The sequence below is a fragment of the Nannospalax galili genome, unplaced genomic scaffold (genome assembly GCF_000622305.1).
Source record: "Nannospalax galili isolate Female #2095 unplaced genomic scaffold, S.galili_v1.0 scaffold180, whole genome shotgun sequence".
Lineage (NCBI taxonomy): Eukaryota > Metazoa > Chordata > Mammalia > Rodentia > Spalacidae > Nannospalax > Nannospalax galili.
In genome coordinates this window covers 41,795-57,223 of record NW_008348199.1, presented here as the reverse complement: position 1 = coordinate 57,223, position 15,429 = coordinate 41,795, and the positions used below count along the sequence as shown (strand labels likewise).

At 51.7% G+C, this 15,429-nt stretch overlaps 1 protein-coding gene across 1 annotated transcript in view; it reads right to left on the bottom strand.

Moving 5' to 3' along the window:
* Celsr1 (cadherin EGF LAG seven-pass G-type receptor 1) overlaps positions 1-14,027 on the bottom strand; it is a gene marked incomplete at its 5' end in the record, with an annotated part of 85,749 nt that extends 71,722 nt beyond the window's left edge. The window contains one exon of the mRNA XM_029569105.1: positions 13,364-14,027. Coding sequence (XP_029424965.1) covers positions 13,364-14,027 — 664 coding nt within the window. The remainder of the gene's footprint in view (positions 1-13,363) is intronic.
* Positions 14,028-15,429: the final 1,402 nt, after the last annotated feature.

Genomic DNA, 15,429 nt, shown 5'->3' with positions numbered 1-15,429 from the left:
AACTTCAGTGTCAGCTTGACACACCTGGGTTGAGGGAGCCTCGATTGAGGAATTTCCTCTATTGGACTGGCTTGTGTCTGTGGGGCATCTTCTTGATGAGTGATGTGGGAGAGCCCAGCCCACTGTAGGTGGTGCCACCCCTGGGCAGGTGGTCCTGTGTTGCATAAGAAGGCAGGCTGAGCAGGGGCCAGGGAGCAAGCCAGTAAGCAGCATTCCTCCATGGCCTATGCTCCAGCTCCTGCCTCCAGGTTCCTGCCCTGAATTCGTACCTTGGGCTCCCCGATGAACTGTGACCCAGGAGATGTAAGCTAAAATAAACCCTTTCCTCCCCAAGTTGGTTGATGAGTGTTTTCATCACAGCAATAGAAAGTAATTAGGATGACATCTTCTATCTATCCATCTACCCACCTATCCATCACCACCTGTCCATCCTTCCTCTATCCATCCTTCCATCCACCCGCTCATTCATCATCCAATCCATTCATCGAATAACTTGCCCAGCATGAACCACTTTTAGATACTCAGTTTCCAGAATGAGCAAAACAGGTGAATGCACTTACATTTCTATGTGGATCAAACAGGTCAAATGGTCAGGAAAATGGAAAATACAGGCTAAGAGTCTTAAAGCAGACAGGAGCGGTGAGGGGTAAAATAGAGGGAGAGAGTGGTCAGGCTGTGGGGCTCAGGCAGGGCAGCCCCCCAAGATCCCAGAAGGTGGGTACCACTGAGACTACATCTCAACCTGGGAGCACAGCCCAACCCTACAGATTCCAGACCTGAGAAAGAACCTCCAGCCCCCAGCATACCCACATCCATGCACACACTCACACGCACCGGTGCACACCAGCAGCTGAGGTCCTCTCCTGTCATGCCACACTGCAGCCTGCAGCCTCCTCCCTGTCAGCAATGCCTCATCCCTCGTGGGAAGGTTGCACAGTAAAGAGGCCATGCCAGCAAGGCCCCACCTCACACAGGGTTGCACAGTGGCATGAAGCTCCAACATAAAATCAAGACCCGAAGAGGCCCTTGGTCCAGCAACAGAGCCATAAAGGAGGGCACGCTGCAGGCCTGCTCTGCAAAGTAGGCTGGGTAGACACTGGCAGGCAGACAGATGGGGCTGGCCACATAGCTGTGCTGGAGCCCCAGCCTCTCTGGCTGATGCCTTCTATCTCTGGCTGTCATCAATGATACATCTAGGGGCTGAAAAAAATGCCTATGACCACCATGGTATCCTCACCACAGGCCAGTGGGTGTCATCACCTGATAACCTCCCTACCAGGCAGGTCTCAGTGTAACGAAGGCCCAGAGAGGGTAAGAATTTGTACCAGATCACATCTGCAAGGGTGCGGAAACTGTGAAGCCCCTACCTGTAGCATCTGTAGAGCCTGCAGGGGTGGGTCCAGAAGGTGTAAACACCCACACAGGAAGGCGGTGTGCAGGGAGGGGACGGAATGGGCCTCAGGAACTCTTCTATCAACCCCCAAAGCACCTCTGCCAAGGACAGGGGTTCACCATGCAAGGAACCAGCCAGTGGTTCTGTTCCCCTGGCTGAAAGTCCATCCTGAAGGCAGGGAGTCCAGACTCCCCGGCCAGGGACCCATCCCCAGCGGCCCTGGGGTGGGCTGGGCTAGGGAAAAGGTCCAAACTGCCACTCGCTCCCAGCCCTGCCTCCTCCTCCAGGCTGGACTCCTCACCCACCCACCCCTGCTCCTCTTCCCCTTCCCTATTCGGGCAGACTGCCAGTTTCGGGTCTTTCCACTCCCCCTCCCCCGGGAGTTTCCAGCTTTGTTTGACTTTCTCACCTCCTGGGGCCTGAAGCCCAGTCTCCAGAGCCATACCCACAGCCCCTCCCCACAGCTGGCCAGCCTAACCAGAAGGCCTCAGCAGAGGGCCCAGACACCTGCTGTCCCCCCACCCGTCACAGGGAGGGAAGGTGGGAGCAGGAAGTCCTGAGGCCAGGAGAGGCCAGAGCAGAGCGCTGGAGCTTGTCCAGGATCTGCCTCCCTCGGATGACTTCACTGTCTTTGAAGCGAATTCTCAGAGCTCCAGTCACACCCGTTTTCAAAAATATAAATAAAAAATGCATTCCAGTGGCAAAGAACCAGATCCCCACCCCACACAGGGCTCCCTACGAGAAGCCACCTGGCTGACGGCAGAGCCTCCAGAGTCTGGGGGATGGGGGCCTTGAAGGGCTCCCTGGGTTCAGAGTGACTCCAAAGAGGTCCTGGTCTGGAAAATCATTTGGGTCAAGGCCCCCATGAATGGGTCTCCTGTCCTTGATGCCACTGTGGCAAACAGAAGATAATTTAGTCCATAGACAGACATTTCCACATCATGGTTCCTGGAACAGGGGTACTCTCCAGACAGCAAAAGAGGAACTTAAGATTGAGATTCAAAAAAATCTACTACCTGGGTGACCCAGGCAACCATGTACAGTCTGCTTTTTGTAGATTTAAATGGTTTTTTAAATTAATTTATCTTTATTTTATGTGTCTGAGTGTGAACTGGAATTACACAGTCTGCTTTTTGTAGATTTAAATGGTTTTTTAAATTAATTTATCTTTATGTGTCTGAGTGTGAACTGGAATTATGGGCAGTTCTTAGCCACCATGTAGGTGCTGGGATTCAAACCCGGGTCTTCTGCAAGAACACTCAGTGCTCTTTAACCACTGAGCCACCTCTCCAGCCCCATTAAATGCATATTTAAACATAATCTTTAAAACATGCTTTTAAATTGTGTGTGTGTGTGTATAAGCACACACTTGTACATGTGCACACAATGCATGCAGGCATACATGCTGCAGGACACATGTAGAGGTCAGAAGGAAAGCTTCATGGAGTTGGTTTTCTCCTACCTTTCCATGGTTCTGGGCTAGAACTCAGGCTGCCAAGCTTCAACAAGCTCATTAACAGTTATCAGTCAGGGTGCTATGGATAGACAGAGACGGGGGAAGAAACATACAGGAGAGGGATGGACAGAAACAGAGACAGAAGGGAGAGGACAAAGGGAGGGAGGGAGGGAGGCTTCCTGAGAGAAGTGGAGGGGGAGACCTTGAGACTGGAAGGCCTTTGTCCAGTGGGAGTGGGGTCTGGCTGGGAATCTGAATTGCACAAGATGGCACACAGCAGGCTGGAAACTCGGGGGCCTCCACAGACAGAACACTCTCTCTCTCTCTCTCTCTCTCTCTCTCTCTCTCTCTGTCTCTCTCTCTTTCTTTCTCTCTCTCTCTCTCTCTCTCTCTCTGTCTCTCTCTCTCAGCACAAGAAGGAAGCCCTGGGTAGCACACCAGGCAGCAGGAGCCTGTGCCCTGCCCCAGTAGGGATGCTGAAGACCTCCTTCTCCAGGAGACCCTTCCTCATATAATGGTGTGGTGAAGAGACCCTCCTCCAGACATGGAACTGGTACAGACATCACGCTGGGTCAGTGACCTCACAGCTCATGCTCCAGCCCCTGTGGCCTGGGGCAGAACAGAGGGGCTTTGTCTGACCCTATGGGGGAAAGGGATCGGGGCAGAGACTGAGGGATGCATTGAATGAGGTCCTCTGGGGTCACCACTCAGGTCAGGGGCTGAAGCTGGACTTCCTCCAGAGTGCCATAGTGGGCCAGGAAACTGTGCTATGGCTGGGCTCCCACCACATGCTGAGGTCACAGGCTGGGCTCCCACCACATGCTGAGGTCTCACTCATGCCATCAGCAGGTGTTTACTGAGAGCCCAGTGGGTGCCAGGTGCTGGTGGGGCCACAGGCGATAATCACAAAATTAGAGACGACTCAAAGAGACCCTAAAGGCTTGAGAGCACAGCAAAAGGCACTCTGCACGAGGGACACACTGAGGACCATGAGAAAGAAGTCACCCTGGACTAGTGGGGGCAAGGGGGCAAAGCCATCACAGGATCCTGTGTGAGGCAGCAGTGAGGTAGGAGTCCAGGGCAGAGGCAGAGGCTGCTGCGGTGCAAGGAAGGAGCAATGCAGCGGCGCCAGAGGCTAAGAGGAAAGTGGGCTCTCCCCGGGAGCCAGCCCCAAGCCGTCCAGCTCAGGGCCTGAGCCCCACCTCCACTCCCATCCTCTAAGTGAGTCCATTCCTACTGAATTTCAGCCCTCTGGCACAAACAATGGCTCTCCAGACACACAGACACTATCTGGGCGAGGGGAACGGACCCCATGTCCCCAGTGGTGCAGACCGTGAGCATGAAGCCCACCGAGCTCTCAACACCAGGGTGCTCAGGGCCATTCCACTGACCAAGCAGTCATTTCCCTCTAAGCTCTCCTTCCTCACTCCCCTGCAAGCTGACTAGAGGCCCTGGGTACCCTCCTGCTCCTGGTTCCGATCCCTAAAAGGAAAGCCATGTTCAGGAACCTGCCCTCCAGCAGGAGCGCCCTCTGACTCCTGCAGATGCTGGACAAGCAGGTGGGCATGAAGTGCCAGGAACCCTGAGGTAGGTGGAGTTATTTGAAGTGACATATTCAAGTGCTGCCTACCCTGGCGCTTGTGAGAGGGACCTTATTTGGACACAGGTTCTTGCAGGTGCAGTCAAGTTCGAATCAAGTCACACTGGATTAGGGAGGCTTTAATCCAATGGTTGATGTCTGCAGAAGAGAGAAAATTGGATGAAGAGATGGGGAGAACGCACTGTGAAGCCAGGCAGAGACTGGAGTGATGCAGTCACAGGTCAAGGAACTGAGAAGCATCCGCTCTGCAGCTTCAGAAGAGGCGCGGTTTTGCCCACACCTTAGCACCAGCCTCCTGACCTTCCGCACTGTAACAGATCAGAGGTTGTTTTAACTCACACAGCAGATGGTACAGCTTGAGTACTCCTTATCCAAAATGGTGGGAAGCCGGAAGTGGTGTCATAAACCTGAAATCCCAGCACTCAGGAGACTACAGCAGGAGTTTGAGGATCAACCTGGACTACCCAGGGGAGCCTGACTCCAAAATAGGGGGAAAAAATGTCTGGCATCAGAAAATCTTAGATTTCAGATTTTTCTTTTTAATTTTGGAATATCCGCAAACACATGATGTGATCTTGGGGATGGGTTCCAAGTCTAAACAGAAATTTCACTTATGGTTCATGTACACCTTTTACATGTAGCCTCGAGGCAATTTTATATAAATTTTTGCACACACCTGCATTCTGACAACAACCCACTGTCATGTGAGGTCAGCTGTGGAATTTTCCACTTGTGGTATCATGTTGGTGCCCACAAAGTTTTGGATTTGGGGACATTTTGGATTTCAGACTTTGGCTTAGGGGTGTTCAACCCAACTTCTGTTAACAGCAGCCACAGAAGGAATGGATCAGCCTGAGGACCATCCTGGTGGCCAGTCAGCTGTGCCTGACACCTGCCCAGGATGTTCATACCGCCCAGTCCCAACCCTGGCTTTGGGGTTAAAGTTCCTGGAGGACAGAAGCTGGACCTGCCCACACCTGGATCCCAGAGGACAGGACTTAGTCACCCAAGGTCACCCAGAAATGCAGCAACAACCCAGCTCTGTGACAACATGGGAGAAACGTTGGATATCACAACCTGAATCTGTGGCAAGAACGAGAGTCAGGCTGGGGAGGACTAAAGAGAGGAAAACATGGGGCTAGAGAGATGGCTTGGCAGTTAAGAGCCCTGGCTACTATTGCAGAAGACCCAGGTTCAATTCCCAGCACCCACATAGTGGCTAACAACAACTGTCCCAACTCCAGTTGCAGAGGATTCAACACCTTCTTCTGACCTCGTTGGGCATTGCACGACACAGGTGAACTTACACACATGCAGGCAGTCCACTCATACACATAAAATAATTTTTTTAGAAAAGGGGGGGGTGCTGGAGAGCTCAGCGGTTAAGAGCACTGACTGCTCTTGCAGAGGACCAGGGTTCAATTCCCAGTACCTACACGGCAGCTACCAACTGTCTATAACTCCAGTTCCAGGGGAATCCGAAGCCCTCTTCTGACCTCCGTGGCATTGCACGATACAGGTGCACTCACATACATGCAGGCAATACACTCATACACATAAAATAAAAATAATAAATAAAACGTTAAAAAAAAAAAAAAAAAGGAAAATGTGAGGTCTCCCCTGATGTCTGCAAAGTATCTTTGCCTACAAAGGACTCTGCTGCTGCCGTCTTGAGATTTTAATTAAAGACTTTAACTGGAAGTTCGTCCTCACATTAAGGTCTAACTTGAAGTTTGCTGGGACAGCTCCCAGGACAGTGGGGCCGTACCCTGCAGGCTACAGGACTCTGGGCGGCCTCTTCCCTGTGCTCAGGCTGCACAGAACCAGGGTACAGCTCCGAAACAGTGAGGCACAACAGCATGGGATTTTCTGATGGGCACACAGCCTGTTAGTGTGTCCCTCAGTCACAGGATACCAGCATTCTATCCCAGACAGTACCTGGAGCTGGATTACATCTACACTTATCAAGAGGGCCAGAGGTTACTCTAAAATTGTTCCCATCAGCAGACAAGCATTAGATTCTCCTACAAAACATTTCTTTGGCCTTGAACCTACACAAAACAGCCTCAGGCTCAGGAGGTCAGGGAGGTTCTTACAGGAAGCAGAAGAGCCATCCCCTCAGGGGGTCGGTGCAAAGCTCAAAGCAAGTACCACAGAAGGTCCCCCAAGCCCAGGCCCCACACTGTTAGTTTCTTCCCAAGGAGCAGCAACACACCTCTCCAGTCGGGGTGACAAAGGAGCATGTAGCCCGGGACTGGTCTGCAGCTGTGCAAGCGTGATGGGCTGGCATTTGCTGGAACACGTTCTAAATGCAGACAAGCAGCCAGGGGTTCTAAGAGTAGGGGGTCAAAAATGAACTTGACCCTAACAAAGAAGTCCCACTCATGAACCCCTGGGAGGGAACACACTGAGCTACCTTTATCTTCGGGATCTGGACACAGTTGAGCACCCTCTCTGTGACATCAAAGCTGTCATTCAGGAATGTACCCCAGGGGAGATGCTGATCCCTGATGATTAGTTACTTGTTCCCTAAGGCACAGAGAGAGATGAGAGGGGAGCCACTGCAGAACACGCCCAGGACCCTGCAGTGGTGGGTCTCAGCTCAGACTGGAGCTGGCTGGCCACATGCCTGTAACACAAAGGACCTTAACAATCCAGGAAGGGACACAGGAGATAGGCAGGGTCATGTCTCTTCCAGCTCAGCCCCAAAAGCAGGAAAAGTGTCACTCTGACCACAGCACATGGCAAACGGCAGGCCCAAGGATATAACACAAAGGACCTTAACAATCCAGGAAGGGACACAGGAGATAGGCAGGGTCGTGTCTCTTCCAGCTCAGCCCCAAAAGCAGGAAAAGTGTGACTCTGACCACAGCACATGGCAAACGGCAGGCCCAAGGACACGTCTCTGGCCTACCTGGTCCCACCTGAACAGAGCCTCCAGGGTGTGCATGCCATGCTGGCGGTCACATGCTCTGGTTGACAGAAGACAGAGGCATCTGCCCTCAGACCATCCAGAGGAAGTTGGGTAGCCAGTGCCAAACTGGGAGGGGCGAGGGTGGGAGGGGACATTCAGGGAACACCTGGGGGAAAGTGCACTTGAGATACAAGGGTCTGTGGTGAGAGAAGCCAGTATTCTGGAAAGCCAGAACAACTTGAATGTGGCGAACAAGGGTCAGTTGGACCAGGGAGTGCCTGGACCTCTATGGCCCCAGGCCTTGGAATGGGAAACTAGGCCTACACTAGAGCCCCTGGTGACCCAGGCAGGCTGCACATGGCCCTGAGGAGATCTGGTACACAGTTCAGAGGGACGCGAGGGGCGCTGCAAGGAAGGAGCCTTAGGAGCAGCAGGACAGCAGCAAGGAGACCAGGGAGGGGGACAGCAATGCAGCATCGATGAACCATGTGCACAGAACACGGACAAAGTGACCGGGAAACATACAGGTGGGCATGGATGAGCTGAAATATGGGGCTGAGAGAGTCTTACCTCTCTGGGGCAGGGCTGGAAGCTGACCTGTCCAGGCTGAGGGAGAGATCCATGTCAGATCCCACTCTGCAACCTAAGATGACAACAGTCCCACTTCAGGGCTGTTGCCGGCACATAGAAAAGGCTGAATCGGCTGCAGTCCAACCCGGCATGTCACGCCCTCGGTGGCCATCACAGCGACCACTTCCTAAGGAGTGTGACGAAGTATGCATTGGAGAACCAGCTCTCAAAGCCAAGCACCACTGTTCACTCCTGAGGTGGTCAGAGTGAGTTTCTTGCTGGAGAAAGCAGTTTGTTCCCATCTCCTTAGGTGATGGGTTAATAGCAAATGAAGCCAGTCCTTAGGGCCGGTGAAGTTGCTGCAACTGTCTGTGGCACTTCACCTTTGACCCCTGGTGCCTTTTACCAAGTACTGCTAGATTAGTGAAGCAAGAGAAAGACGCAGGTAACCAAATGGTCTTGCTTCATCCTGGTGGGTGACGAATACCACTGCCGAAAGCAATGGGAAAGGGTTTATTTCATATTCCAGGCCACGGTCTGTCACTGCGGGAAGTCAGAGCAGGAACCGAAGCAGAAACCATGGAGGAACGTGCTTACCAGCTCTATCCTGGGCTCATGCTCAGCTTTCTTGAGACAAGCTCTCTCTGTAGCCCCAGCTAACCTGGAACTTGCTACGTAGGCCACGCTGGCCTTGATCTCACATCTCACGGTGCTGGGATTAAAGGCCTATACCACCACACCTGGCTCAGAGAGCTTTCTTATACAGTCCAGGCTACCTGTCCAGGGATGGTGCTCCCCACAGTGGGCTGGGCCCTTCTACTCAGTCATCAATTGAGATCATCTCTCACAGACACGGCCACAGGCCAATTGGGTGGAGACAATTCTTCGCTGAGGCTCTCTCTTCCCGGGTGACTAGAGGATGTGTCCAGTCAGAAATAAAAAACAGAGGCTGGAGAGATGGCTCGGCAGTTAAGAGCACTGGCTGCTCTTACAGAAGATCCAGGTTCAGTTCCCAGCACCCACATGGCAGCTAACAACCATCCATAACTCTAGTTCCAGGGAATCTGATACCCTCTTTTCACCTCTGCAGGCATTGCACACGTACTGCACTGAGTTACATTCACTCATATACAAAAATTTAAAAAATTAAAAAAAACAAAAGACTAACCAGGATAACAGATAAACCTGGCCAGTCACCCTCAAGGGGTTCCCAAGAAATCAGGATATTGTGTTCAAGAACTGTCTGCACTCAACCAGGTGTATAGCAGGACTTGGCCAAGGGCTATAGACATGCTGGACGTGGCCATTCTGTGTCGTGAGGACCATGCTACATGTCGTAGGATGCTAAGCAGCAACCTTGGCCTCTACCCACAGGTTCCACACCCCGAGCTGGGACACCAAACAAAGGGAAATCTCACACCCAACGAGAAACCAGTAGACCAAATGCTTTTGTGTCTGACCTCAGCTTCTCCTTTCATAAAATGGAAACGTAGGGGCTAGAGAGATGGCTTGGTGGTTAAGAGCACTGGCTACTCTTACAGAGGACCCAGGCTCGATTCCCAGCACCCACACGTCAACTAACAACCATCTGTAACTCCAGTTCCAGGGATCTGACGCCCTCTTCTGACCTCCAAGGGCATTGCATGACACGGGTGCACTTACATGCAGGCAATACACTCATACACATACAATAAAAATAATAAAATATTTTTAGTGGAAAGCCGGGCGTGGTGGCACACACCTTTAATCCCAGCACTTGAGAGGCAGAGGCAGGCGGATCTTTGTGAGTTCGAGGCCAGCCTGGTCTACACAGTGAGTCCAGGACAGCTGGGGCTACAGGGAGACCCTGTCACAAAAAATAAAATTAAATTAAAAAAAAAAAAAAATATATATATATATACATATATAAATTTTGGTAGAAACATAGAACTGATGTTAGAATGATGAGAAAACATATGCAGAATCATCTAGAACAGTACTCAGCATAACAAAGTGCTCAAGAAACATCAGCTATAAGTCATTGTTGTCCTGAAGGGCACAATCATGAAAATGAAGGTGACCATCCAGGGAGAGCCAAGCAGTGACTAAATAGGGCACTCGGGAAGCTTAAGGTAGGAAATTCAAAGGTCTCCATTGAGGAGATGGAGAACCTTCCAGCAGGGAACAGTGGATGCAGGGGGTAGGGAAAGGGTGGACAGGTAGGAACACATTCAGACACGGCACTGCAGATGAGGAAGCCAGGAGACAGGTCAACAAGTGTGTGTGAATCAAGAGGTGTGAGGTCGGAGCTATGGCACATTCGCAAGAGATTTAACAAAAATCAAAACACAATGTTCCCCCAGTGAAGAACAACAGATCAACATGGTGAATGCAGGCTTGATTTTGCCACCTGGTTGTTTTAGAACATCTATGCAGTTGAGAAATTAAGATAGCATCCAATATAGGCCCAATGTCCACGTCTTAAGTCTTTTTCCCTTTCCAACGATGGGATAGTTGCTAATCCCAACCACGGGCCCAACACAGAGACCATATTTGCAGGGACACACCATAAGAAGCCAGCAGCCTTCTTCCCTTGGCAAAAACCATGAGACCCAGGCACCCTGGGCTAGGCATATCTAAGGCCAGGATGAACTCAGTAACCCAGGAGAGCTATCTGGAGTACTTTCCCTGGCATCAAATTCAGTGAGCTTTTCCTGAAATTAATTGATGCCTTCCTTTTACCCCAGAGCCTCCTGTCCTACAACACAGGAAACCCAGGGCTCCCAGCACAGTTTGGGCTGATTCCAACCTCGCCACAGTGAGGCCCAGAGCTCCAGCTCAGCTTACCAGGGAGCAAGAAACGAAAGCCGCGTGACGACAGCACGGCTTTCATCATGTATAAATGAGCGCAATTACCTCCTCACAGAAAAGCCAGTCCTTCAAAGGAGGAAAAGGGAGGAAGAGGATGGAGGAGAAGTAATCAGTCTTAATTAGTCTTATCTCAAGGGAAACACGTATGTTGCTTTCAGTGCCCAAAGAGATTCAAATTAGCCTCATGCCAATCACCGTGTCTCAGCCGGTCTCACTGAGACGACAGATGTGGCCACTGTTTTGTCCCTCCTTCTAGAAATGAGGAGAGGAAATATGAGCACTTCACAAGTTAGTTGACTGCACCCGATGGGTCAACTGTCCTGGGAGGAAATCTGAGCATTCACAGATCCATAGTGTGGTTCTAACATAGTGCATTTCCAACAAGCTGGCTATGTCAGGCCCCCGGGCAATGTCTGGTCTCAAGGCTGTGTCAAATGTGACCCTGCCAAGGGGGAAGGCTGGAAGAGACTTAAAAGAGAATGCAGACAATATCTCAGGCCACGTGCAGACATGGGCCTGTTATACAACAGGCACTCAGTAAATGTCTGCAGGTGCTCAGTAAATGTCTGTGGCATGAACGGGCATGATGAAGATGGAGCACTGCTTATACATTGGAGGGCACTGCCCCTCCCCAGGACAGTGGCCTGAACTTCTGGGTCTGAAACAGCAGTGTCCTCAAAGCCCTCCAAATAGGGCCACATGACAGGGAGGGACTGCGGAACGAGCCAGCTCATCCAGGTGCTTCTTGGCTGACCCTGCAGATGGTTGGCATATCCCACAAGGTACTTATAAAGAGATGCTCGCTGAAGACTGTGGGGTAGGAAGGCCAGGGAGGGTACCACCACTCACATCCTGAGGTGGCACTGAACAAGCTTAGCTAAACTCAGAGCAGGGGCGGGGCAGGGGCAGCCCTCCCACTTTGCCTAGTGCTTCACATGCACACTGACAGTTGGCAATCCCCTGTACCCCTGCCTTACTTCCTGTTCACCACCAAGTACCAGAGAGCCAGGAATCCAGGATCAACACTCCCTAGACAGAAGGAAAAGCTACCCGTATCCTGCTGGCAGTCAGCCACAGACAAGCAGGAGAGCATAGAACACGGATGGGCAGCCAAATGTCCTCCCCCACCTCATTCCAGACTCCAACCAACCTGAGGGGCCGATGGGCCAACACAGCAGCCCTATGACCAGCTGCCGAAGCTCTCCAGGGTGTCCCCTCCTCTTTGGATGCACAGAGCCACCGGAACCCACCTTCCTCTCTCTGTGCTCCCTGCCTAGGTCTATTCTCTCTTCTTGCTCCATAAACACCTGCTAATACCTCCAGCCCTCACGGTAAGCTCAGAAAACTCATACTATATCCTGGGTAAGATAGTGGCACTATAGGGTAGCGATTCATCGGGTGTTTACATTAAAGTTGTTGTTAATCATGGATAGAAGGGTCTCAAAGCCATCTCCGGTACAAACTGAATCTCACCTAATCCCCAGAAAGACCATTCACCACCAAGCCTATTGGGAACTGGTTTTCCACATGTGCCATAACTGTACATAACAAGCAATCAAAGACCAGAGTGAGATTTGTGGATGTGAAATGCTGTTTTTATATCACTCTGGGCTAGTGCTTTGTTTTTTGTTTGTTTTTTTGTTTTTAATATCTTATTTATTATTTTATGTGTACAAGTGTATTGCCTGCATGTGAGTGCACCCATGTTGTGCAATGCTGCGGAGGTCAGAAGAGGGCTTCGGATTCCCCTGGAACTGGAGTTAAGGATGGTTCGTAGCTGCCATGTGGGTTCTGGGAATTGAACCCGGGTCCTCTGCAAGAGCAGTCAGTGCTCTTAACCACTGGGCCATCTCTCCAGCCCCTAGTGCTTTGTTTCTAAAGCTACCATTGGCTACATTCCGAGCAACAGGCCTTTGTGAATAGTCAGGATGTGCTGAGTTAAGAGTATCTTGGGGGAGGCGGGGGAAGGTGAGTCATTTTCTACAGCAACCATGAGGCATAAATCAAACTGGCAACTGCTTTCAGGACCCAAGCGATTAACGGCTCAGGATTTCTAGCCCAGCTTTAGTCTTTTACACTAACCAGTTAAACCTGAATTCTGAAATAGAGAGAGGCCTTTAACTTTAAACCCACTTAGAAGCAGCTCTTAGATTCAGGAAACTGAGGCAGGAGGATTGCCATGATTTTAAGGCCAGGCTAGGCTTTGCAGCCAGACCCCATCTCAAAACAATACAACCCACTGAGAAACTACACACTGCCCAAGCATTTGGTTACTGAAAGCAGATCTCACCTGCAGCCTCTCTTCTACCCTCAAAGATGGCAGCTTGAGTCTTACAGGGAAAGTGAATGAGACCTGGGAGACCAGGATCCAGCAGCTTCCTGTGTCCCCACTGGCTAAGGAAACTGCCACTACAGAGGCCACCTCAGGGTGTATGGAGCTGACACCTGAGCCCAGGACCTGTCCTCTAACCTTATCCCTCTTGGAACCCACAGGAAACCCTCACTCGTGCCCACTGGGAGTGTCTGTGCAAAGCAGGGGTCAGCCCCTGGCAGCCTGTCCCATGGGCTCCGGACACCTACCTGTGAAGTCCTCAAAGCACTCACAGCTGTAGCCGCCCTCTCGACTCCGGCACCGGCCATTGGCACCGCATGGGCTGGAGTAGCAGAGGTCAATCTCAGTCTCACAGTAGTCTCCGGTGAAGCCGGGTGGGCAGCGGCATCGCAGGCCGGTGATGGGATGGATGGGCCGGAAGAGCACCGTGGTAGAGCTGATGAAGGGTGCCGAGCTGTCAAACCTGAGCACGGACACGCACTTCATGTAGTTCTCACAGGGCTCCCGCAGGCAGATGTTGTCGTCAAAGGGCAACACACGCTGGGCAGAGATGGTGGTCAGCAGGGTCCGGTTGAGGTAGATCTGCTCCTGAAGGTCCTCTGACGGGAAGAAGCGGCCTCGGGCACCACCAGGGAGCAGCGCTGAGAAGGTCACATTCAGGATGTTGGAGCTGACGTCCGTGTCATTCTGGATGTTGAAGACGAAGATGTCATCTTTGGTGGTGGACAGCACTGTGGCCACCCCTTCTACAAAGAGGGACAGCAGTGGAGACAGGAACTTCTCCTGAGACATGTTCTCCAGGCGGACGGTGATGCTGTTGGTCAGCATGTCATCGGTAATGATGGTGACACGCAGAGTGCAGAGGGCTGTGACGCTGTGGATGCCATCTGTGGGACACAAGGAGACCAGGGGTCATTCGGAAGTCCGTGGAGTCAAGGTCCGGAAACCCCACCCCAGGAGCAGCCTCAGATACACACAGCGAAGGAAAAAGTCAGCCTGGGCACCTCGATTTTCCTACTCCCTACTCTCAACTTCCCCCTTCCCCAGCTCCATCCTCTCCCTGACACTGTTGCCCACACACAGCTTCCCAAAGAACAGCTCCCAGCATGCCCTTCTCTTGCAGAAACCTTCAGTGACTCCAAATGACAGAGCAGGTCACCCCAGAGGCCACCATGATTCAGTCTCTTATCACCCGGGACTCTTCAGTTCATGTATTCTACTCCAGTTATGAAACCCAGGATCTTGGCTTTATCCTCTCTGTTCTCTCCCAGCCACCTGAGCATCCCCCCTGCCCCAACCTCCCCTCTGCTCACAGTTCCTCCATTACCCCCATTCAGCTCAAATCCCACCATCAGGCCAACACTGGTGCCACAAAAGAACATCCCCATCAGGTGAGCCATGTCACGGGCTCCAGCTCTCTCAGCCTTGTCCTGCCTATCTCTGTACGGCTAGCATGTAGGGATATTGAATAAACACCGCTTTATAAACGTACAGAAGAGCTTCTATCTCTCTGCTTCTTAGCTGTGGATGCAATGTGACCAGGCACCTCCTCCCCAACACTGCCATACCTTCCCCGCCATGAAGAACTACATCCCCTTCAAACTATCGGCACATAAAGGCTGCGGCAACTGTAGCCCAAGGGCGCCAGGCTGCATCCACGGCTCGCAGAATTTGGCAGTAATGTCCACGTGGACGTCACAGGCATGAAAGATGTAAGACTGAAGGGGTTCGTGGAGTCTTGAGCCATGGTTCCACAGAGCCGCCAAGCCCAAGTATGTGCGGCAGATTTGGAATCCCTGCAAAGAGGCCTGGGGACGCCACCGCAGCAAAGTAAAGCTAAGCTGTAATGGAGACGCAGGGATGTTGACAGTTACCACGAGACATCCACCAAGGAAAGCTGCAGGCAGGGAGTGCAGCTGGCCCCAGAAAGAGTCTGTATGTGCTGTGGGCAGCAGAGCCAGGGGAGGGAGGCTCCCCAAACCCGTTGGAGCCCAGGACAATTCCATCATGAGTCCTAGATGTCAGACATGGAGCTGCAGGATTTGGCATTTTCTCTGCTGCGTTTTGGTCTTGCTGTGGTTTGATCTCCCCTTGCTGTGCCCCCATTTACTCCCTTTACTCATTTTATATTGGACACGTGTAATTTGTTTTTGGATTGAATAGGAGCTCACAGTTAAGAAAATGCCCGAGTCTCAGAAAAGACGCTGAGCTTACACTTTGAATAGGGCCAGAACTGTTCAAGACTGTGAAGACTTTTGAAGTTGGGCTGAATGTATTTTGCATTAGGAGAGTTCTCTGCAAGAGTAGCCAATGC